Source organism: Pecten maximus, chromosome 18 (genome assembly GCF_902652985.1).
Source record: "Pecten maximus chromosome 18, xPecMax1.1, whole genome shotgun sequence".
Classification (NCBI taxonomy): domain Eukaryota; kingdom Metazoa; phylum Mollusca; class Bivalvia; order Pectinida; family Pectinidae; genus Pecten; species Pecten maximus.
The window spans coordinates 9735137-9758642 of record NC_047032.1 but is presented as its reverse complement, the minus strand read 5'-3'; the positions used below and the strand labels follow the sequence as shown (position 1 = coordinate 9758642).

Sequence of the window (23506 nt, the reverse complement as noted above, 5' to 3'; positions counted from 1 at the left end):
CTTGTTTTCAGTACAGTTGGCGACATAACATATTTGTATAAATAGCTGATTAATGAAGTTTCTATTAACGCGCATTTTCCAAATATGGCAACAGAAAAAAATATCAGTATTAACCTGGACGTGTTAACGAACTGATTATCTTAATGTCCAAATTAATTGAGAGGTAATTACGTGTATTTCAGATTTGAAAACATCATTTATAACACGACACCTTATATGAGAAGTTGTCATCGCCAGGGTATTTTAATGTTTATAAACCAAGATTAAAGGTTAGCATTGAATAATCCGTTTATAGTAATTTTCTAATGTTTCTTTAAATACGTATCGATTGTCAGAGATGGAGGATACAATAGGGACACGTTTACAGTATTGACATCGTATCTTTATAGACTGATGAATACGTCCTGTATTCCCTACCTGTGCTTACACAGCTACACACCTGGATCAATAGTTTTATGTTAATTATTTTGAGCAATCAAACACTGCCTATCGATAGTCTGGGAAAGCTCCATCGATCTTGGGCTTGGCGTCAAGTATGACAGGTTTCAGGTTTGTTACGCGGCCAAAATCGTGATGATCAGGGAAATATCAAAGCAAAAGCGTGGTATATAAGTTCGCGGGTTATTCTGTGGGGCATGCGCAGTGTCGGTGCACCATATATCTTTCTAAACGTGGAGTTGTTTCGAGTATAACAACCGTTTAGCTTATTAGCTGATAAGCTATGCATGATAAAGTCTATGGTAGACATGATATATGATTAGGTAGGTAGGTATAGGATTAGGAAGGTAGGATATAGGATTAGGAAGGTAGGATATAGGATTATGTAGATATAAAGAATTAGGTAGGTATGATATAGGATTAGGTAGATATAATAAAGGATTAGGTAGGTATGATATGGGATTAGGAAGGTAGGATATAGGATTAGGTAGGTATGATATGGGATTAGGAAGGTAGGATATAGGATTAGGTAGGTATGATATATGAGGTAGGTATGATATAGGATTAGGAAGGTATGATATGGGATTAGGAAGGTAGGATATAGGATTAGGTAGGTAGGTAGGATATAGGATTATGTTGTTATGATGTAGGATATGGTAGGTAGGATATAGGATTATGTTGTTATGATGTAGGATATGGTAGGTAGGATATAGGATTAGGTTGTTATGATGTAGGATATGGTAGGTAGGATATAGGATTAGGTTGTTATGATGTAGGATTTGGTAGGTAGGATATAGGATTAGGTTGTCATGATGTAGGATATGGTAGTTAGGATAAAGGATTTGGTAGGTATGATGTAGGATTAGGTAGGTATGATATAGGGCTAACTAGGTATGACAATGATAAGTTCTTTTAAGTAATGAATCAATTGACCTTTGTCAGACTGTAAAAAAGACGTTTTGATCCAGAGTACTCAAATATTGAACTAATCCAATTTTAATTTCCTCAAAACAGATTTTATCCAGTCCTATTTTGAATAGGAGATAGAAAAAATATTTAACACAAAATACATGATGATAAATTATTTTAAACATTTGCTGAAAACGATTCATATTTTTACGTAGGTGACGTTAAACTTTGCGATGTATGTCGTAAATCAAAATATCATTTTTATTCGGACATATTCACATGTTTTTTTCTATATTAAAACAAGGGGGGGGGGGGGGGGGGAGGGGATGTTTAGCATGATGTGTTATAAACTGATATCATGTCTATTGTATTTAATCCGATGATAGTGTTTTCGTTAATACTAAAACAACATTAATGATTAAAATATACATTTGTCAGTGTCTGTAAGCTGACTTACGTACGATATACACAAACAGACACTGGGCGACACAGTAAAATGTCCATCAAAACTGTCCATGAATATTGGACGAGTTTGTTGGAATCGGTTCAAGAAGTCCATTTAGACAATATATATAAAGGTATAACCGCACATCTTCATTAACACGGCCATGGAAGGTCACGTGTTTGTCGCTGTCTCGCGCTCATTTGCATAACATGATATATAACATCTATCAATAATCAGATGCAAGGCAATGCCGCTAAAATGCAACAGATGATAATGAAACTAGCTATACCTCACAGGCACATTAACCTATGGACTGAGGTTCCTGGGTTTTACGTAGGTTACTGTTATACGTATAGTGTTAAAATAAAAACTGTCTCGTGGTTACTAAAGCACAGTAGCTAGGATACTGAATCTTTTATGTACACCTTACTAGGTTCCAGTTGCTAAGCAACAACAAGTATGTATAGTATCTTAGACTTCAAAGTATAAGGAAAATAAATACCATATATCTTATGTACAGGGTTCACATTACTGTGATAATAAAGACTAGATATCTTATATACAGGGTTCACATTACTAAGATAATAAAGACTAGATATCTGATGTACAGGGTTCACATTACTGTGATAATAAATACTAGATATCTGATGTACAGGGTTTCACATTACTAAGATAATAAAGACTAGATATCCTATTTACAGGGTTCACATTACTAAGATAATAAAGACTAGATATCTGATGTATAGGGTTCACATTACTGTGATTATAAAGACTAGATAGCTGATGTACAGGGTTCACATTACTGTGATAATAAAGACTAGATATCTGATGTACAGGGCTCACATTACTGAGATAATAAAGACTAGATATCTGATGTACAGGGTTCACATTACTGAGATAATAAAGACTAGATATCTGATGTACAGGGTTCATATTACCGTGATAATAAAGACTAGATATCTGATGTATAGGGTTCACATTACTGTGATAATAAAGACTAGATATCTGATGTACAGGGTTCACATTACCGTGATAATAAAGACTAGATATCTGATGTACAGGGTTCACATTACCGTGATAATAAAGACTAGATATCGTATGTACAGGGTTCACATTACTGAGATAATAAAGACTAGATATCTGATGTACAGGGTTCACAATACTGTGATAATAAAGACTAGATATCTGATGTACAGGGTTTACATTACTAACATAATAAAGACTAAATATCTGATGTACAGGGTTCACATTACCGTGATAATAAAGACTAGATATCTGATGTACAGGGTTCACATTACTGTGATAATAAAGACTAGATATCTGATGTACAGGGCTCACATTACTGAGATAATAAAGACTAGATATCTGATGTACAGGGTTCACATTACTGTGATAATAAAGACTAGATATCTGATGTACAGGGTTCACAATACTGTGATAATAAAGACTAGATATCTGATGTACAGGGTTTACATTACTAACATAATAAAGACTAAATATCTGATGTACAGGGTTCACATTACCGTGATAATAAAGACTAGATATCTGATGTACAGGGTTCATATTACCGTGATAATAAAGACTAGATATCTGATGTACAGGGTTCACATTACCGTGATAATAAAGACTAGATATCTGATGTACAGGGTTCACATTACTGAGATAATAAAGACTAGATATCTGATGTACAGGGTTCACATTACTGAGATAATAAAGACCAGATATTTTATGTACATGGTTCACATTACTGAGATAATAAAAACCAGATATCTGATGTACAGGGTTCACATTACTGTGATAATAAAGACTAGATATCTGATGTACAGGGCTCACATTACCTTGATAATAAAGACTAGATATCTGATGTACAGGGTTCACATTACCGTGATAATAAAGACTAGATATCTGATGTACAGGGTTCACATTACTGAGATAATAAAGACTAGATATCTGATGTACAGGGTTCACATTACTGAGATAATAAAGACTAGATATCTGATGTACAGGGTTCACATTATTGTGATAATAAAGACTAGATATCTGATGTACAGGGCTCACATTACCGTGATAATAAAGACTAGATATCTGATGTACATGGTTCACATTACCGTGATAATAAAGACTAGATATCTGATGTACAGGGTTCACATTACTGTGGTAATAAAGACTAGATATCTGATGTACAGGGTTCACATTACTGTGATAATAAAGACTAGGTGAAACTTTATGAAAACTCATGGTTATAAGGAAGTGGAGCTTGTCAGCATGTTATATCAAATGGTATCGGGCCTTATTTTAAGATAATAGAATTGTTAGGTTTTGTTGGTGGAGGAGCGCAGCAGTCCAGGTACAGCATCTGTCGTCTATCGGGCTGTTTCCATGATCGGATAACCTTTTTCCTTAGACACTTGCTTTTCGAAGACCCGGATGATCAGGAAATGATAGGAAATCCAACGTTGAGTAAATCAAGGGTGTGGCGGTGTGAATTGGTTTCGGCACAATAATTAAAATCATTTCGACCTCATTTAGCGTCTTAAGGAAGTGACGGAATGTAGTTGTTTTAGATAAGAACATTACTAGGTCATAGGAATATAACATTAAATTACTGATATTGGTCTGGCTGATTCAAAATCCAGGACGGCTGTTTCAAACTTTTTCCAAATTTCCATTAGACCAAACTTTACATAACGCTGTCCTACCCCTGAAACTATTTTATAATTATTGTGGGGTGGATCTAATTCATTGTATACAAGTCAATAGCAAAATGTACTTTCTAATTCGTTTTAAACAGGTGAGCGATACAGGCCCTCTAGGCCTCTTGTTAGAACTGGTGAGGGGGGGAAACAGGCCCCGTGTACCCCTTTTTATTTGATAGTTTCTATTTGATGGTTTGGATACATATTAAGAAACTTGTTCATGTTGTATCTATGTTTAAATTGTTGTATTCAGTATGCTTATATTTAAAATGACTATATAATTTTACTTGAATGGTGATTGTTAATGAATGATAGATTTCTATGTAAAATATATCGGGTCAGTGTCTATAAAGCAAAATATAGTAAGTATAATTCTCATCATTATTTCTGAATATGTATGTACAAATGTAACATTTACGGTCTATTTACGCTTGTTTATTTAATTGTTTTAAGCTTTGATTGAAAAATAATTAATTATAATTGAATTGCCATTATTACATATCAATACCACCTCCTAATGTCTTCCTTATCTACATCACCATGTTCACGTTGAATTACATTAGAGGTGGTCTTCTGTCTGTAAGGTCGGTTTACGATAGTTCTATAACTCAAGCTATCCAGCATCATGTCCAGAGTGATTCGTGTGTTTCACTATTATTACTAGAAATGAAACGTGTGCGTTCCGCTATTATTCATGATTCCGTCTTTTCTACAGGCCCGTATCATTATGGATACTTATTAGGTACAGTATGATGGGTAATATCCTCCATTTTGTAATGCAGGAACATTCATCACGAGGCTGCTCACGCAGGGCAACGATGGCCCGAGATTTGGTGAGGCGGTGCTTGTTGTCGAGGCACGCTACATACATTGCCTCGGAACTTCCCAAATATTGATTAAACCATATGAAATACATTTCTGAATTACGGAAAATCGATAATCATATCAAAAGGGCTTCACCGCCATCTTGTTATTTGAAATGGCCGTATGTTATTCATTTGATAAAGATCAGTATATCTCGTTTAAGGATATCTGTGAAATTTGTATTACCAAATCTCGTTGCCATTGGCCTCACTCGTTCAAATCAACAGAATTAATATTTCTGATTTATATAAACATTCTCTTCCTCAATCTCTCTTTATCTTCCCTACAGCATATGTACTTGGTAATATCAGTCTCGTGAAGCTTGACCTTGGCATGTCTAATGAGGTATTGTTTGCCTGGAAAACTGAAATGATGGATCTTGTTGCCAATGGCCTCGGCACAGGCATCGTGGCATATAGTTCTTTGAATTGTTACTTCCGGTTTACAGATCATTACTATATATGGTCTTCCTGTCATTTTCAAGTCTTTTTTTCACTTGTTAATGGAATAGTCTCGTCTTCGTGTCATCACAAAGCCTGTACTAGCTACATTTAGACAAAGGTGAAGCATTCGGACCATTCACGAAAGTTTACGCCATACTTTAGAATGTATTATGCTATATTTGGTTATTTGTTATACATTGTAATCAGTCCTAACTAACGATAACTGGAATACAAATATTCACACAAAAGACAGATAGGAACAGAAAGTCATAAATGATTCACTTCCATATAGGATGGTTAAGAAAGAAAACCCTTACTTCAAATATAAAGTAGGTCAAGGTAACGTAGTCGATAGTGTTTTACTTCAAATATAAAGTAGGTCAAGGTAACGTAGTCGATAGTGTTTTACTTCAAATATAAAGTAGGTCAAGGTAACGTAGTCGATAGTGTTTTAATTCAAATATAAAGTAGGTCAAGGTAACGTAGTCGAAAGTGTTTTACTTCAAATATTAAGTAGGTCAAGGTAACGTATTCGATAGTGTTTTACTTCAAATATAAAGTAGGTCAAGGTTACGTAGTCGAAAGTGTTTTATTTCAAATATAAAGTAGGTCAAGTTGAAGTAGTTGATTGTTTTACTTCAAATATAAAATAGGTCAATGTAACGTATTCGACAGTGTTTTACTTCAAATATCAAGTAGGTCAAGGTAACGTAGTTGATTGTTGTACTTCAAATATAAAATAGGTCAAGGTAACGTAGTCGATAGTGTTTTACTTCAAATATAAAGTAGGTCAAGTTGAAGTAGTCGACAGTGTTTTACTTCAAATATCAAGTAGGTCAAGGTAACGTAGTCGATAGTGTTTTACTTCAAATATAAAGTAGGTCAAGTTGAAGTAGTCGACAGTGTTTTACTTCAAATAAAAAATAGGTCAAGGTAACGTAGTCGATTGTTCTACTTCAAATATAAAGTAGGTCAAGGTAACGTAGTCGAAAGTGTTTTACTTCAAATATAAAGTAGGTCAAGGTCACGTAGTCGGTTGTTTTACCTCAAATATAAAGTAGGTCAAGGTCACGTAGTCGGTTGTTTTACTTCAAATATAAAGTAGGTCAAGTTGACGTAGTCGAAAGTGTTTTACTTCAAATATAAAGTAGGTCAAGGTAACGTAGTTGATTTACTTCAAATATAAAGTAGGTCAAGGTAACGTAGTTGATTTACTTCAAATATAAAGTAGGTCAAGGTAACGTAGTCGATAGTGTTTTACTTCAAATATAAAGTAGGTCAAGGTAACGTAGTTCATTGTTTTACTTCAAATATAAAATAGGTCAATGTAACGTATTCGATAGTGTTTTACTTCAAATATAAAGTAGGTCAAGGTAACGTAGTTGATTGTTTTACTTCAAATATAAAGTAGGTCAAGGTAACGTAGTTGATTGTTTTACTTCAAATATCAAGTAGGTCAAGGTAACGTAGTCGATAGTGTTTTACTTCAAATATAAAGTAGGTCAAGGTAACGTAGTTGATTGTTTTATTTCAAGTATAAAGTAGGTCAAGGTAACGTAGTCGATAGTGTTTTATTTCAAATATAAAGTAGGTCAAGGTAACGTAGTTCATTGTTTTACTTCAAATATAAAGTAGGTCAAGGTAATGTAGTCGATGGTTTTACTTCAAATATGAAGTAGGTCATGGTTATGCAGTCGATAGTTTTACTTCAAATATGAAGTAGGTCAAGGTTATGCAGTCGATAGTTTACTTCAAGTAAATTTGATCAGATCCTATAAGTATTATGAATAACAAACAAAAAGTATAAGTTACCCAGCATTCACAATCTTATTTGATATTGAGATATCGTGAGTGTTATTTTCGGTGTCGGTTATAATAGAAACACGGGTGCCGTGCTGCCATGTCGAATGGTTTCTAATACAACTGTATACTTTGCATCAAAGAACTTCAACCCTTTTTTCTATTTCACTTTGCCAGAAGACTGCGCATTTTGCCGTTTCACTCTTCGACTTAACGGACTCACTTTATTTAGATTTTTTTTTCCAATTCTTGATTCTTGCAGAGATCTTTTTCAGCCTTTAGATGTACCACTTTGCTTCGTAACAACTCACGATTGTATGGAGTGGTTGTGTCACAAATCACTTCACTCTACACATTGGGTGTTTCCATCTTCTTTTTTTGGGGGGGGGGGGGGGGGGGGGGGGGGGGGGGGGTGGTAACTTAATATTAGATTGGAAATCATTACGTTTTTCATGGAATATTGTCTTCTTGTCGGTGTTATGATTTTAAATCAATGTATTTTACATGTTAAATTGCTTTGAAATATGATAATAATGATATTTAATTTATTGCAGTAAAATAAAGCTAATAGATATTTTTGTAACTATCTACAATACATACATACAGACAGACAGGCAGGAAGTCAAACACACAGACAGACACAGACAGACAGACAGACAGACAGACACAGACAGACACATACAGACAGACAGACAAAGAGACAGGCGGTTCATAGCAACATCGTGTATATAAATGAGGACTTCAAGATCCCTGATCGTCAGATGATGGCATGACTTCATTATTCAAAACAAAAAGTTTCTTAACTATTATTTTCTCAATTTCCCGAACTACTTTTCCTGCGTCCGTCTGATTAGATTTAGTTGGTCATCGGCCAAGGTTAAAGGTCAAAGGTCACTTTTCAAATAATATCCCATGATCCCCTGGGCCAGTTGTCTCTCATATCCGAAACATCAACTTGATTATATTTTGGTGGTCATTAGTCAAGGTGAAGGTCAAATGTCACACACAACGACTTTTTTTTTAAAGTAAGAGCTTGTGTACACACGAGTTGAGTGGTCATCGGTCGAAATTAAAGGTCAAAGGCCGCACTTGACCCCTTTAAGAACGTTGGTGCATATGATATATGATGAACCAGCCATGGACAAATTGATTTTATTAATAGCTGAGCGGATGGGGGTATAGTAACGTGATCATTTGTAAATGTAAGTATTGTAGGGCGTGTCATTTCATTCGACTGAGGTAGGAGTGTTATTATAATTACATGTGTATTTGAGAAAGCGGATTAAATGCTTTGTAAGGGGGAAACGTCATCATCATTCTCATCATCATCCTCTGATTTGTTCTAACAGTGTGTCAACGTTAATGCATTTTGGTGTTTTTTCTAAGACCTATGTACTATATATATCCACACACTGTTTGTACCATGTATATACATGTATATTAACCACTACTAGTCGACTGTTTACGTAATAATAACCGCTGTTTGTTTTATAACGCCCATTGAGCATTCTGACCAGTCCGCCTGTAACATAACGTCCATTGAGCATTTTGACCAGTCAGCTTGTTATATAATGCCCATCGAGCATTTTGACCAGTCCGCCTGTAATAAAACGTCCATTGAGCATTTTGACCAGTCAGCTTGTTATATAACGCCCATCGAGCATTTTGACTTGTCCGCCTGTAATAAAACGTCCATTGAGCATTTTGACCAGTCCGCCTGTAATAAAACGTCCATTGAGCATTTTGACCACTCCGCCTGTAACATAACGTCCATTGAGCATTTTGACCAGTCAGCTTTTTATATAATGCCCATCGAGCATTTTGACCAGTCCGCCTGTAATAAAACGTCCATTGAGCATTTTGACCAGTCCGCCTGTAATATAACGTCCATTGAGCATTTCGACATGTCAGACTTTTATATAACGCCCATTGACATTCCAAACAGTCCACCTGTTAAATAACGCCCATTGAGCATTTTGACCAAGCAGCTTTTTATATAACGCCCATTAAGCATTCCGACCAATCCGCCTGTTATATAATGCCAAATAAGTATTTTGACCAGTCAGCCTTTTATAAAACAACCATTGAGCATTCTGGCTACTCCGCCTGCAATGTAATGTCCATTGAATCTTTTAAGCAGTGCGTATGTTGTGTACAGCCCTCTGAGCCCTTTAATCGTTATGACCTGTTCTCATATTATATAACGCCCATTGAACCTTTTCGACTAGTCCGCCTGTACCCTTTGACTAGTCTGTCTGTTATTACTCTAATTGGGCCTTTTGACTAGTCCGCCTATTATGTAACGCTCACTGTACCCTTTTGACTAGTCCGCCTATTATGTAACGCCCACTGGACCCTTTTGACTAGTCCGCCTATTATGTAACGCCCATTGGACCCTTTTGACTGGCCTGCCTGTTATGTAACGCCCATTGGACCCTTTTGACTGGTCTGCCTGTTATGTAACGCCCATTGAACCCTTTTGACTAGTGCGCCTGTACCCTTTGACTAGTCTGCCTGTTAGTACTCTAATTGGGCCTTTTGACTAGTTCGCCTGTAATGTAACGTCCATTGAACCCTTTTGACTAGTCCGCCTGTTATGCAATGTCCATTGAGCATTCTGACCAGTCCTCCCTTAAGTGTAAATGTTTTCTTGCACATTTCAAAAATAAATGATTGCTTTGAATTGTTTAAAGGCCCATTAAACAAAACGTTTAAAGTGACGTTAAAATGAAATTGATACCAACATTAATTAATGTAAAACACAACGATTGTAGCATAAATAAAACAAATAAATACTTCGATTAGCATCATAATTGTAGATGACAGTAAAGAACAGTTAGCAGTGATTCTGCAAAATGTTTGACAGCAATGGTATAGATTGGTAAAATCTAAAAATAGAAATCGATACATACAGGTCACTATTTCTTTCAAAAACACATTTTATAGACAGATTCAAACTAATACTTTGACTATTTCGTATGTGTTGTAAATAGAGGTTATTATTTTGAAAACAAGGACAGAACACGGACATCACATATATGTTACACACGGACATCACATTATTATGTTACACACGGACGTCACATATGTTACACACGGACGTCACATATGTTACACACGGACATCACATATAGTACACACGGACACCACATATGTTACACACGGACATCACATATGTTACACACGGACATCACATATGTTACACACGGACATCACATATGTTACACACGGACGTCACATATGTTACACACGGACGACACATATGTTACACACGGACATCACAAATGTTACACACGGACATCACATATGTTACACACGGACGTCACATATGTTACACACGGACGTCACATATGTTACACACGGACGTCACATATGTTACACACGGATATCATATATGTTACACACGGACACCACATATGTTACACACGGACACCACATATGTTACACACGGACGACACATATGTTACACACGGACACCACATATGTTACACACGGACACCACATATGTTACACACGGACATCACATATGTTACACACGGACACCACATATGTTACACACGGACGACACATATGTTACACACGGACATTACATATGTTACACACGGACATCATATATGTTACACACGGACATCATATATGTTACACACGGACATCACATATGTTACACACGGACATCACATATGTTACACACGGACGACACATGTTACACACGGACGTCACATATGTTACACACGGACGTCACATATGTTACACACGGATATCATATATGTTACACACGGACACCACATATGTTACACACGGACACCACATATGTTACACACGGACGACACATATGTTACACACGGACACCACATATGTTACACACGGACACCACATATGTTACACACGGACATCACATATGTTACACACGGACACCACATATGTTACACACGGACGACACATATGTTACACACGGACATTACATATGTTACACACGGACATCATATATGTTACACACGGACATCATATATGTTACACACGGACATCACATATGTTACACACGGACATCACATATGTTACACACGGACGACACATGTTACACACGGACATCACATATGTTACACACGGACACCACATATGTTACACACGGACATCACATATGTTACACACGGACGACACATATGTTACACACGGACATCATATATGTTACACACGGACATCACATATGTTACACACGGACATCACATATGTTACACACGGACATCACATATGTTACACACGGACACCACATATGTTACACACGGACGACACATATGTTACACACGGACACCACATATGTTACACACGGACACCACATATGTTACACACGGACGTCACATATGTTACACACGGACGACACATATGTTACACACGGACGTCACATATGTTACACACGGACGTCACATATGTTACACACGGACACCACATATGTTACACACGGACATCACATATGTTACACACGGACGACACATATGTTACACACGGACGTCACATATGTTACACACGGACGTCACATATGTTACACACGGACACCACATATGTTACACACGGACACCACATATGTTACACACGGACATTACATATGTTACACACGGACATCATATATGTTACACACGGACATCATATATAGTACACACGGACGTCAGATATGTTACACACGGACGACACATATGTTACACACGGACATCACATATGTTACACACGGACGTCACATATGTTACACACGGACGTCACATATGTTACACACGGACACCACCTATGTTACACACGGACGTCATATATGTTACACACGGACGTCACATATGTTACACACGGACGTCACATATGTTACACACGGACATCACATATGTTACACACGGACGTCACATATGTTACACACGGACATCACATATGTTACACACGGACATCACATATGTTACACACGGACGTCACATATGTTACACACGGACATCACATATGTTACACACGGACATCACATATGTTACACACGGACATCACATATGTTACACACGGACATCACATATGTTACACACGGACGTCACATATGTTACACACGGACATCACATATGTTACACACGGACGTCACATATGTTACACACGGACATCACATATGTTACACACGGACATCACATAGGATACACACGGACATCACATATGTTACACACGGACATCACATATGTTACACACGGACGTCACATATGTTACACACGGACATCACATATGTTACACACGGACGTCACATATGTTACACACGGACGTCACATATGTTACACACGGACGTCACATATGTTACACACGGACACCACATATGTTACACACGGACGTCACATATGTTACACACGGACGTCACATATGTTACACACGGACGTCATATATGTTACACACGGACATCACATATGTTACACACGGACGTCACATATGTTACACACGGACGTCACATATGTTACACACGGACGTCATATATGTTACTCACGGACATCACATATGTTACACACGGACACCACATATGTTACACACGGACGTCACATATGTTACACACGGACGTCACATATGTTACACACGGACATCACATATGTTACACACGGACATCACATATGTTACACACGGACATCACATATGTTACACACGGACATCACATATGTTACACACGGACATCACATATGTTACACACGGGACATCACATTATGTCTACACACGTACATCCACATATGTTACACACGGACATCACATATGTTACACACGGTACCACGTCACATATGTTACACACGGACGACACTATGTTACAAGTCTACGAACTAATTACACCGGAGTTCAGATAGTACACACTTGAATACATATTTCTTAACTGATCTACTATGTTAAATCTGATAATATGTATAGAGAATAGTTACACGACACTTTGTAAGGTCACATGACAAGGCGTACATTTTTCCGATCAATTGTTACATACACTAATATTGTTACAAGACCATATGTTAAACGACATCAATATTAAAACGGATAATATGTTATCACGGACATCACATATGTTACACACGGACACCACATATGTTACACACGGACACCACATATGTTAAACACGGACGTCACATATGTTACACACGGACGTCACATATGTTACACACGGACGTCACATATACAACAGATACGCGACGCTTTAACCTAGCAAACTTTACCAGAATGACATCTAGATATATTACTAAAATGGACGTATCCTTATGTATGTAATATCTTAAAACCTTAACAAAGACGAAAAGTAATAGTAGACGACCTCTTAGATGTAAAGCACCCGTATAAATCAGGCAGGTATTCCACACTCCAATTGGTTGGGTTAATTTTCTGTACTCGTTGCGATTGGTCAGTTTGCCCGTGCATGGAGACCGTGCTTTGTGCGCTAACACTGTTGTTTTTTTGTTTTGTTGTTCAGGCCGCAATGGCGAAGAGAGTATCCCAATGTTGATGCTTAACCACACATCGGACAGGGAGCTGGACTCTTTGCCCCGTACACGTCCACATAACACTGTGGAAAAGTCTCCGCCCCGACTCGTGGAAATAAGTTCCAATCCGGGCACTCCGCTTAAAGTTACTGAAATTAAGGTTTCTGGTCAGTATAACAAGTATTTTCTTCACAAAACAAACGAAAAACTTTAAAGACCTGCCCGTTGTTTGTTTTACAAATTGCCACTCTGTGGTACTGGGAGATACCTTTACACGGTCTGTGCAATGGGATCACCCAAAGCGAGAGATATTCTCTTCATCACTTTCTTTCTGTTGTACAACATGTGGGCTTCTTGCTTTTGTTTGGACTCCGTTTTTGTGATTCGCGTTCCCTGCCCTCCGTAGTTGAACTAGCTTTACTTGCTAATATATTTATGCTATCTGTGCCTTTTCGGAACAAAACAATTTCTGCGAGTCTTTTAGTATATGTTATCGTTGTGACCCTTTACGTTACATCTAACCCTCTACGTTTTAGCTTTCGTTTCAGCTTCATCCATGGTTTACCAAAGCGAGCAAGCGAACGATCATTCGGAAGACTTCTTTTCTTGCAAGTTCGTTCGGAAACCTTCTTCTATATGAAGAGTTCGATAAATCTTGAATATGTCATATTTTTCACTTGATCTTATCGGTTATATTTGATAATTATATCTATTGGCTTTTGTCTATTAGGTCAATGCATTCTTTGACATCTTTCCATTTTTAGTACCTATAATTATGTGTTAAGTCGCCAGTGTTTCTTTTATCCGAAGAAAACAACTTATTATTTATTTTCAAAAATAAAGTTAATATCAAATTGTAGATTAAAACAAAAAATGCAATTACTACATATAGTACATGATGTACTTGCCACAATAGAATGCACTTGTATGGAATCGATCTCAGCAGTCCTAGACTAACAGCACTGCCCAATAGTATACAGCGCTTCAAAGCTTGGTACTTGGAGTTGTCTATGGAATGATTTTGTATTATTTTATTGCTTAATTTTATTATTTTATTTTGATTACCCCTCCTCTTTTGTATACAACTATAGCGGTTATAATGTTCAACTTAAGTGGGTATTATGTTAGTTATATATAACTATAGTGGGTATTATGTAATATATAACTATAGTGGGTATAATGTTATATATAACTATAGTGGGTATTATGTTATATATAACTATAGTGGGTATTATGTTATATACAACTATAGTGGGTATTATGTTATATATAACTATAGTGGGTATTATGTTATATATAATGGTTATTATGTTATATACAACTATAGTGGGTATTATGTTATATATAACTATAGTGGGTGTTATGTTATATATAACTATAGTGGGTATTATATTATATATAACTATAGTGGGTAGTATGTTATATAACTATAGTGGGTATTATGTTATATATAACTATAGTGGGTATTATGTTATATATAACTATAGTGGGTGTTATGTTATATATAACTATAGTGGGTATTATGTTATATATAGTAGGTATTATGTTATATATAACTATAGGGTATTATGTTATATATAACTATAGTGGATATTATGTTATATATAACTATAGTGGGTATTATATTATATATAATTATAGTGGGTATTATGTTATATATAACTTTAGTAGGTATTATGTTATATATAACTATAGTGGGTATTATGTTATATATAATTATAGTGGGTATTATGTTATATATAACTATAGTGGGTATTATGTTATATATAGTGGGTATTATGTTATATATAACTATAGTAGATATTATGTTATATATAATGGGTATTATGTTATATATAATGGGTGTTATGTTATATATAATTATAGTGGGTATTATGTTATATATAACTATAGTAGATATTATGTTATATATAGTGGGTATTATGTTATATATAATGGGTATTATGTTATATATAATTATAGTGGGTATTATGTTATATATAACTATAGTAGATATTATGTTATATATAACTATAGTGGGTATTATACTATATATAACTATAGCGGGTAATATGTTATATATAACTATAGTGGGTATTATGTTATATATAACTATAGTGAGTAATATGTTATATATAACTATAGTGGGTAATATGTTATATATAACTATAGCGGGTATTATGTTATATATAACTATAGTAGGTATTATGTTATATATAACTATAGTGGGTATTATGTTATATATAACTATAGTGGGTAATATGTTATATATAACTATAGTGGGTATTATGTTATATATAACTATAGTGTGTATTATGTTATACATAACTATAGAGGGTATTATGTTATATATAATTATAGTGGGTATTATGTTATATATAACTATAGTAGATATTATGTTATATATAGTGGGTATTATGTTATATATAATGGGTATTATGTTATATATAACTATAGTAGATATTATGTTATATATAATTATAGTGGGTGTTATGTTATATATAACTACAGTGGGTATTATGTTATATATAAATATAGTAGATATTATGTTATATATAGTAGATATTATGTTATATATAATGGGTATTATGTTATATATAGTGGGTATTATGTTATACATAACTATAGAGGGTATTATGTTATACATAACTATAGAGGGTATTATGTTATACATAACTATAGAGGGTATTATGTTATATATAACTATAGTGGGTATTATGTTATATATAACTATAGTAGATATGTTATATATAACTATAGTGGGTATGATGTTATATATAACTATAGTGGGTATTATGTTATATATAAATATAGTGGGTATTATGTTATATATAACTATAGTGGGTATTATGTTATATATAACTATTGAGGGTATTATGTTATATATAACTATAGTGGGTATTATGTTATATATAACTATAGTAGATATGTTATATATAACTATAGTGGGTATGATGTTATATATAACTATAGTGGGTATTATGTTATATATAACTATAGTGGGTATTATGTTATATATAACTATAGTAGATATGTTATATATAACTATAGTGGGTATTATGTTATATATAACTATAGTGGGTAATATGTTATATATAACTATAGTGGGTATTATGTTATATATAATTGGTATTATGTTATATATAACTATAGTGGGTATTATGTTATATATAACTATAGTGGGTATTATGTTATATATAACTATAGTGGGTATTATGTTATATATAACTATAGTGGGTATTATGTTATATATAACTATAGTGGGTATTATGTTATATATAACTATAGTGGGTATTATGTTATATATAACTATAGTGGGTATTATGTTATTTATAACTATAGTGGGTATTATGTTATATATAACTATAGTGGGTATTATGTTATATATAACTATAGTAGGTATTATGTTATATATAACTATAGTAGGTATTATGTTATATATAATGGGTATTATGTTATATATAACTATAGTGGGTATTATGTTATATATAACTATAGTGGGTATTATGTTATATATAATTATAGTGGGTATTATGTTATATATAACTATAGTGGGTATTATGTTATATATAACTATAGAGGGTATTATGTTATATATAACTATAGTGGGTATTATGTTATATATAACTAGTTGGTATTATGTTATATATAACTATAGTAGGTATTATGTTATATATAACTATAGTGGGTATTATGTTATATATAACTGTAGTGGGTATTATGTTATATATAACTATAGTGGGTATAATGTTATATATAACTATAGTGGGTATTATGTTACACATAACTATAGTGGGTATTATGTTATATATAGTGGGTATTATGTTATATATAACTATAGTAGGTATTATGTTATATATAACTATAGTAGGTATTATGTTATATATAATGGGTATTATGTTATATATAATGGGTATTATGTTATATATAACTATAGTGGGTATTATGTTATATATAACTATAGTGGGTATTATGTTATATATAACTATAGAGGGTATTATGTTATATATAACTATAGAGGGTATTATGTTATATATAACTATAGTGGGTATTATGTTATATATAACTATAGTGGGTATTATGTTATATATAACTATAGCGGGATGCTCTTGATATTAAATTTGATGATACATTTATATAAACCATTTTAACAACAGTATTCTACTCAAGCTTTGTTTTTACGATCCTGATTAGAGGGAATACGCATTGTTCTTTTTGATAGATGGTATCCTCGTCTTCCTTTAGGGTAGCGATCTCACAACTAATTCACTTTTTAACGATACAGAATCGCTGGTCTTGAAAACCTGCCACTGCAAAATCCATAACGATAGATTTTGTTGTTTGAAACCCTACGAATCTCTGTTATATTCTTTTTTACAAGTAATTCATCGTAGGCGTTGTTTGCACAGTAGGGAGATTTTGGTGAATCCTTCCAAGCATGTTGGACTTTCGTTTCTATTTGTCAGACCTTGTGCATTGTGCTTTTTCCTGCATTGAGTTTATCTTTACATGTAAAATATGCTGATATATATATATATAATGTATTAACCTATCATCGTATTGCTTATTAACGGTGTCAGGAAGTGACGTGTTGTTTTTGTTGGATAATGCATTTTGCTGTGATTATTTCAATGGACCGTTTTGTATATGGACGGTATAGATATAAATGATTTCTTGAAAATAGAATATGTATTGGTGTGTTGTATAACTAATTAAAGGAAATTGGATTTGATATTTATCTTTATATTACAGAGCCTATTTCCTGTTTTAAATCAACTTTTGACACTGTTTATGGTTTGTAGTTCAACCACTACATTAATTCTGTATTTCTATATTTACTACAAAATCAGTAACAGACAAATCCAAAATTTAACCTAAACACGAAAAGTTTTATTCAAATCCCAAATTATACGAAACAGTTTGGCTGAACTCCGTGGTTGAATGTCAAGTCGAACGAAATATGTCAAAGTTTCATAGATTGTCGTAGGTGGTGGTTTTCAAAATGTTTTACTGATATGGAAGCCACCCCAGCTTGTAAATCTTCAAACTCACAAACGATAAAGAAAACGTGGAATAATTTGAACCAAACAATGAATCTAACAAAGCTCCAACCAAATGACACGATCTGTTTCCTAATGATAACTGTAATTTCCTTATCTAATTTTTGATTTATAGAGCTCAGATTATTCCAATATTTCTGTAGCTAGTCAATGTGTACTTAACGCCTCTTTCTATATAGTGTATACCCTATAACTACGTATACCCTACTATCAATGCTATGTTTTTGTTGTGTTCTAGGGAATTTTCTTTATGAAGCATAATAAATTCTTTGATTGCACACGCGATTTTTTTGTTAAACACCTGTTTGATTGGAACTATATCACAATATATTTAGTAAGATATAAAGTATAAATATATAATTTGGTATTATGGCTACCAGTTTGTTCAAGTGAATGACCTTGACCTTCTTTAAAGGTCACAGGTCTGAGATGTGTTAAATGTTGGTTTAAAAGCAAAACATCATCTATTTGTGTACACATCAGAACTCAGGTGACTTTACAGGCCTCTGGACCTCTTTTTGAATGTCATAAAATCCTGGTGATTGGTGTTGATATTGCCAAGATGCTTCATTCGGGAAATCCAGTAACTATTGGGTTCTGTGAAGGGTGTTGAAAAACAGAGAAAGAAACCATTGTTCTTCAGTAATTTTCTTTTGATTATAATACCATAACTATGTGTCCAGTCTGTAAGTATGACATGCGCGCTAACAACAGGGCCGACATAGCATATAGTATACTGTAAGACATAAAAGTTAAGTGTGTATATTCATTCGTGGTTAATGCTATTGTGTTATTCCGTGGTGAATACTTCGTGGTTATTGTATAAGCATATATATGGTAGTCCAGTATTTCAACCAACTTTGTTGCATTGAATATATATGAAATTTTATTTATTTTTCATGCAAGATAACCGCAAATATCTATACACGCTTTATGTCATACAGTTCTTCGTTTGCATATGAAAAAAATGAAGAGTTGAAAATAAAACGGTTTGAATTCAATTCTCATTATTTAGCAATCAATATATAAGGGATGCACTTTCTGTGCCGAAACCCTAGAGCAAAACGCACCAATAACCTTGAAGGATTATATATCCGCTTTGCCCCCATTAAGTCACGAGAATGGCTCTTTATAGAGAAATACATATCTGTACTGTAACTTGTATAGACAAATATTTATCTGTACTGTATCTCGTCTTGATTTCACCATATATTATATAAGTCACGTGGTTATATATTTGTTATATAACATAATCTATATAAAATGTACTAATGTGGCACAGTAAATACTAAGTCCTCATTGGCCTATTTTTCGTTGACAGATGCCGGGGGAGCTACGACTGCTTTGTCCAGTCTTATTATGGCACCAAGTGCTAATCTAAATGCAAATTCTAATGCTGTAACCAATAGCAACGCTTTACCAAATTCAGTTCCAACGACAATACCTTCAATATCACCTACTACAGAGAAAAAAAGTGAGTATTTCTCCGGCGTTAGCACCAAAGTTCGGTCTTTAAAACGCTCTATGAATCTATAGAATATCTGCTGCCGTGCTGCAACACGGACACATATATGATAACTTTCTGTGACATGGACACTTATATATACGATACATCGTTGTGACATGGACACTTATATATACGATACCTCACAGTGACATGGACACTTATATATACGATACCTCACTGTGACATGGACACTTATATATACGATACCTCACAGTGACATGGACACTTATATATACGATACCTCACAGTGACATGGACACTTATATATACGATACCTCACAGTGACATGGACACTTATATATACGATACCTCACTGTGACATGGACACTTATATATACGATACATCGTTGTGACATGGACACTTATATATACGATACCTCACTGTGACATGGACACTTATATATACGATACATCGTTGTGACATGGACACTTATATATACGATACCTCGTTGTGACATGGACACTTATATATACGATACCTCACAGTGACATGGACACTTATATATACGATACCTCACTGTGACATGGACACTTATATATACGATACATCGTTGTGACATGGACACTTATATATACGATACCTCACTGTGACATGGACACTTATATATACGATACATCGTTGTGACATGGACACTTATATATACGATACCTCACTGTGACATGGACACATATATACGATACATCGTTGTGACATGGACACTTATATATACGATACCTCACAGTGACATGTACATTTATATTTACGATACCTCGCTCTGACATGGACACTTTTATATACGATACCTCACAGTGACATGGACACTTATATATACGATACCTCACTGTGACATGGACACTTATATATACGATACCTCGTTGTGACATGGACACATATATACGATACCTCACAGTGACATGGACACTTATAACGATACCTCGCTGTGACATGGACACTTATATATACGATACCTCGTTGTGACATGGACACTTATATATACGATACCTCACATTGACATGGACACTTATATATACGATACCTCGCTGTGACATGGACACTTGCTGTGACATGGATATCTAAGGATACGCGATACCTTGGCATGAAGATGTTCGTTGATATGTCTGATGGTTCCGTGGTCACCATATTAGTTCTGATTTTGAGAATTTGACGTAACCAAATTTGACCTACCTTTGCATGACGGTTGTCGTCCATGAAGCAGAAGACGCTTACCCTGCCGAAACACATGGTCCTCATCTTCTTGTACATTTTAAAGGGTTTCCATACACATCTGTTTTATGTTTCTATTATGCCCTCGTTTTATTGATTTTAAGTTAGAATTACGGTTCCCCGTTTGCATGCATATCCTCTGTTGTTTTTATGGCATAGAGACTTAAGGCTGTATGGTACGTTAGTATATATAGTAAGATGCAACATTTTATACCCTTCCTCCTGCTTTGAAAAGTGTTTCCTCCTTGAAAACCTGTTAAATAATGTCATGAATGTAGTATCAGTAAATCTGTACATTCATATATTTTTTTATCGATTTATAATGATTATTATTATTATCATCCAAAAATGACCATACAGGTGTTACAGCGTAAATTGTATTAGAGCAGATTTTTTTTTTAACTGAGATTGAAATACAAGGTAAATTGAAACTGGAAAAGTCCCTGAATTCTGGTTGATCAAATATACGTCCGTTGCATCCGATCATTTAGGAACTCTTCGAGTTATCCGAGTTCGAGTAAAGCAGGGCTTTCGAGTTATCTGAGTTCGAGTAAAGCAGGGTCTTCGAGTTATCCGAGTTCGAGTAAGGCAGGGTCTTCGAGTTATCTGAGTTCGAGTAAAGCAGGGTCTTCGAGGTATCTGAGTTCGAGTTAAGCAGGGTCTTCGAGTTATCTGAGTTCGAGTAAAGCAGGGTCTTCGAGTTATCGGAGTTCGAGTTAAGCAGGGTATTCGAGTTATCGGAGTTCGAGTTAAGCAGGGTATTCGAGTTAACATAGTTTGACTATAAACAGTGTATGTTGGTATACGTATTGGGACAACATGTATGAGTTGTTTTGTTGCCATTTAAGCAATGAACAGTGGTTTTAATATTGTTATAGTCGATATGGCAGCAAGATGTATGGTGGGCAAATGGCATGGGGACCCGTTAGGGTTTCAATGCTACATTTGCCCACCATACATCTTGCTGCCATATCGACTATAACAACATTCAAACCACTGTTCAATACTTATATTCACATTGTCTTACCATTTTCGTCAACTTTGAAAAAAACTAAACCAACACAAAAAAATCCCGCCTTTTCTAATGTCACATGACCCACTGGGTGTTATAGCCTGAGGCACTGGGTGTTATAGGCGTATGGTGGCAACTGCCTCTTAGCATTGTGTCAATGGGGAAATGCGGAGCAAATGTAAACATACCAGGCTGAACTTATCAAAGAGATTATCAGGTTATAAAACAAAGACAATGCCAAGTTCTTTATTGTTATTTTCTGGAAATAATTGAAGCAACATAATAATGACTACGTCGACCGTAGATACCCTCCAGAACAATCAACTCATCCACAGACTTTATAACAGACAAACAATGGTCATTGTTTTTATCATTGTCTCTACAAAGGACATAAAATCAAAGTGCCAAAAAGTGCATATAAAACTGCATTATACAAATATCTCTAGGATTGTACAAAATAAACACTCTTGAGATAAATTGCCATTTTTATATCATTTTTTACTGAAAGGTTGGTAAATAATAAATAATGAAAAAAAATATGCATTATACAAATGCTTCTACCTTCTGGGGCCCGTCAGTCAGTGAAGCTAAGGGCAAAAAATGTTGAAATCCAGAAGGGCCTTTAACAAATCTAAAGTATAAGGAGATACACATTAAGATAGAAAATTGCAATGAATAACTCATTTAAAATTCA

At 34.7% G+C, this 23506-nt stretch overlaps 1 protein-coding gene across 4 annotated transcripts in view; it reads left to right on the top strand.

The window, feature by feature from the left end:
* The window catches only part of LOC117316117 (potassium voltage-gated channel protein Shaw-like), a 160890-nt gene that overhangs the window by 127439 nt on the left and 9945 nt on the right, over positions 1 to 23506 (top strand). For 2 of the 4 annotated variants that reach the window (XM_033870614.1, XM_033870613.1), the window contains 2 exons: positions 14041 to 14217; positions 20411 to 20563. In XM_033870614.1, the coding sequence (XP_033726505.1) occupies positions 14041 to 14217; positions 20411 to 20563 (330 nt within the window). Of the gene's footprint in view, positions 1 to 5203; positions 5231 to 14040; positions 14218 to 20410; positions 20564 to 23506 lie in introns of all 4 variants that reach the window. The other 2 variants (XM_033870616.1, XM_033870615.1) reach the window with 2 other exon arrangements.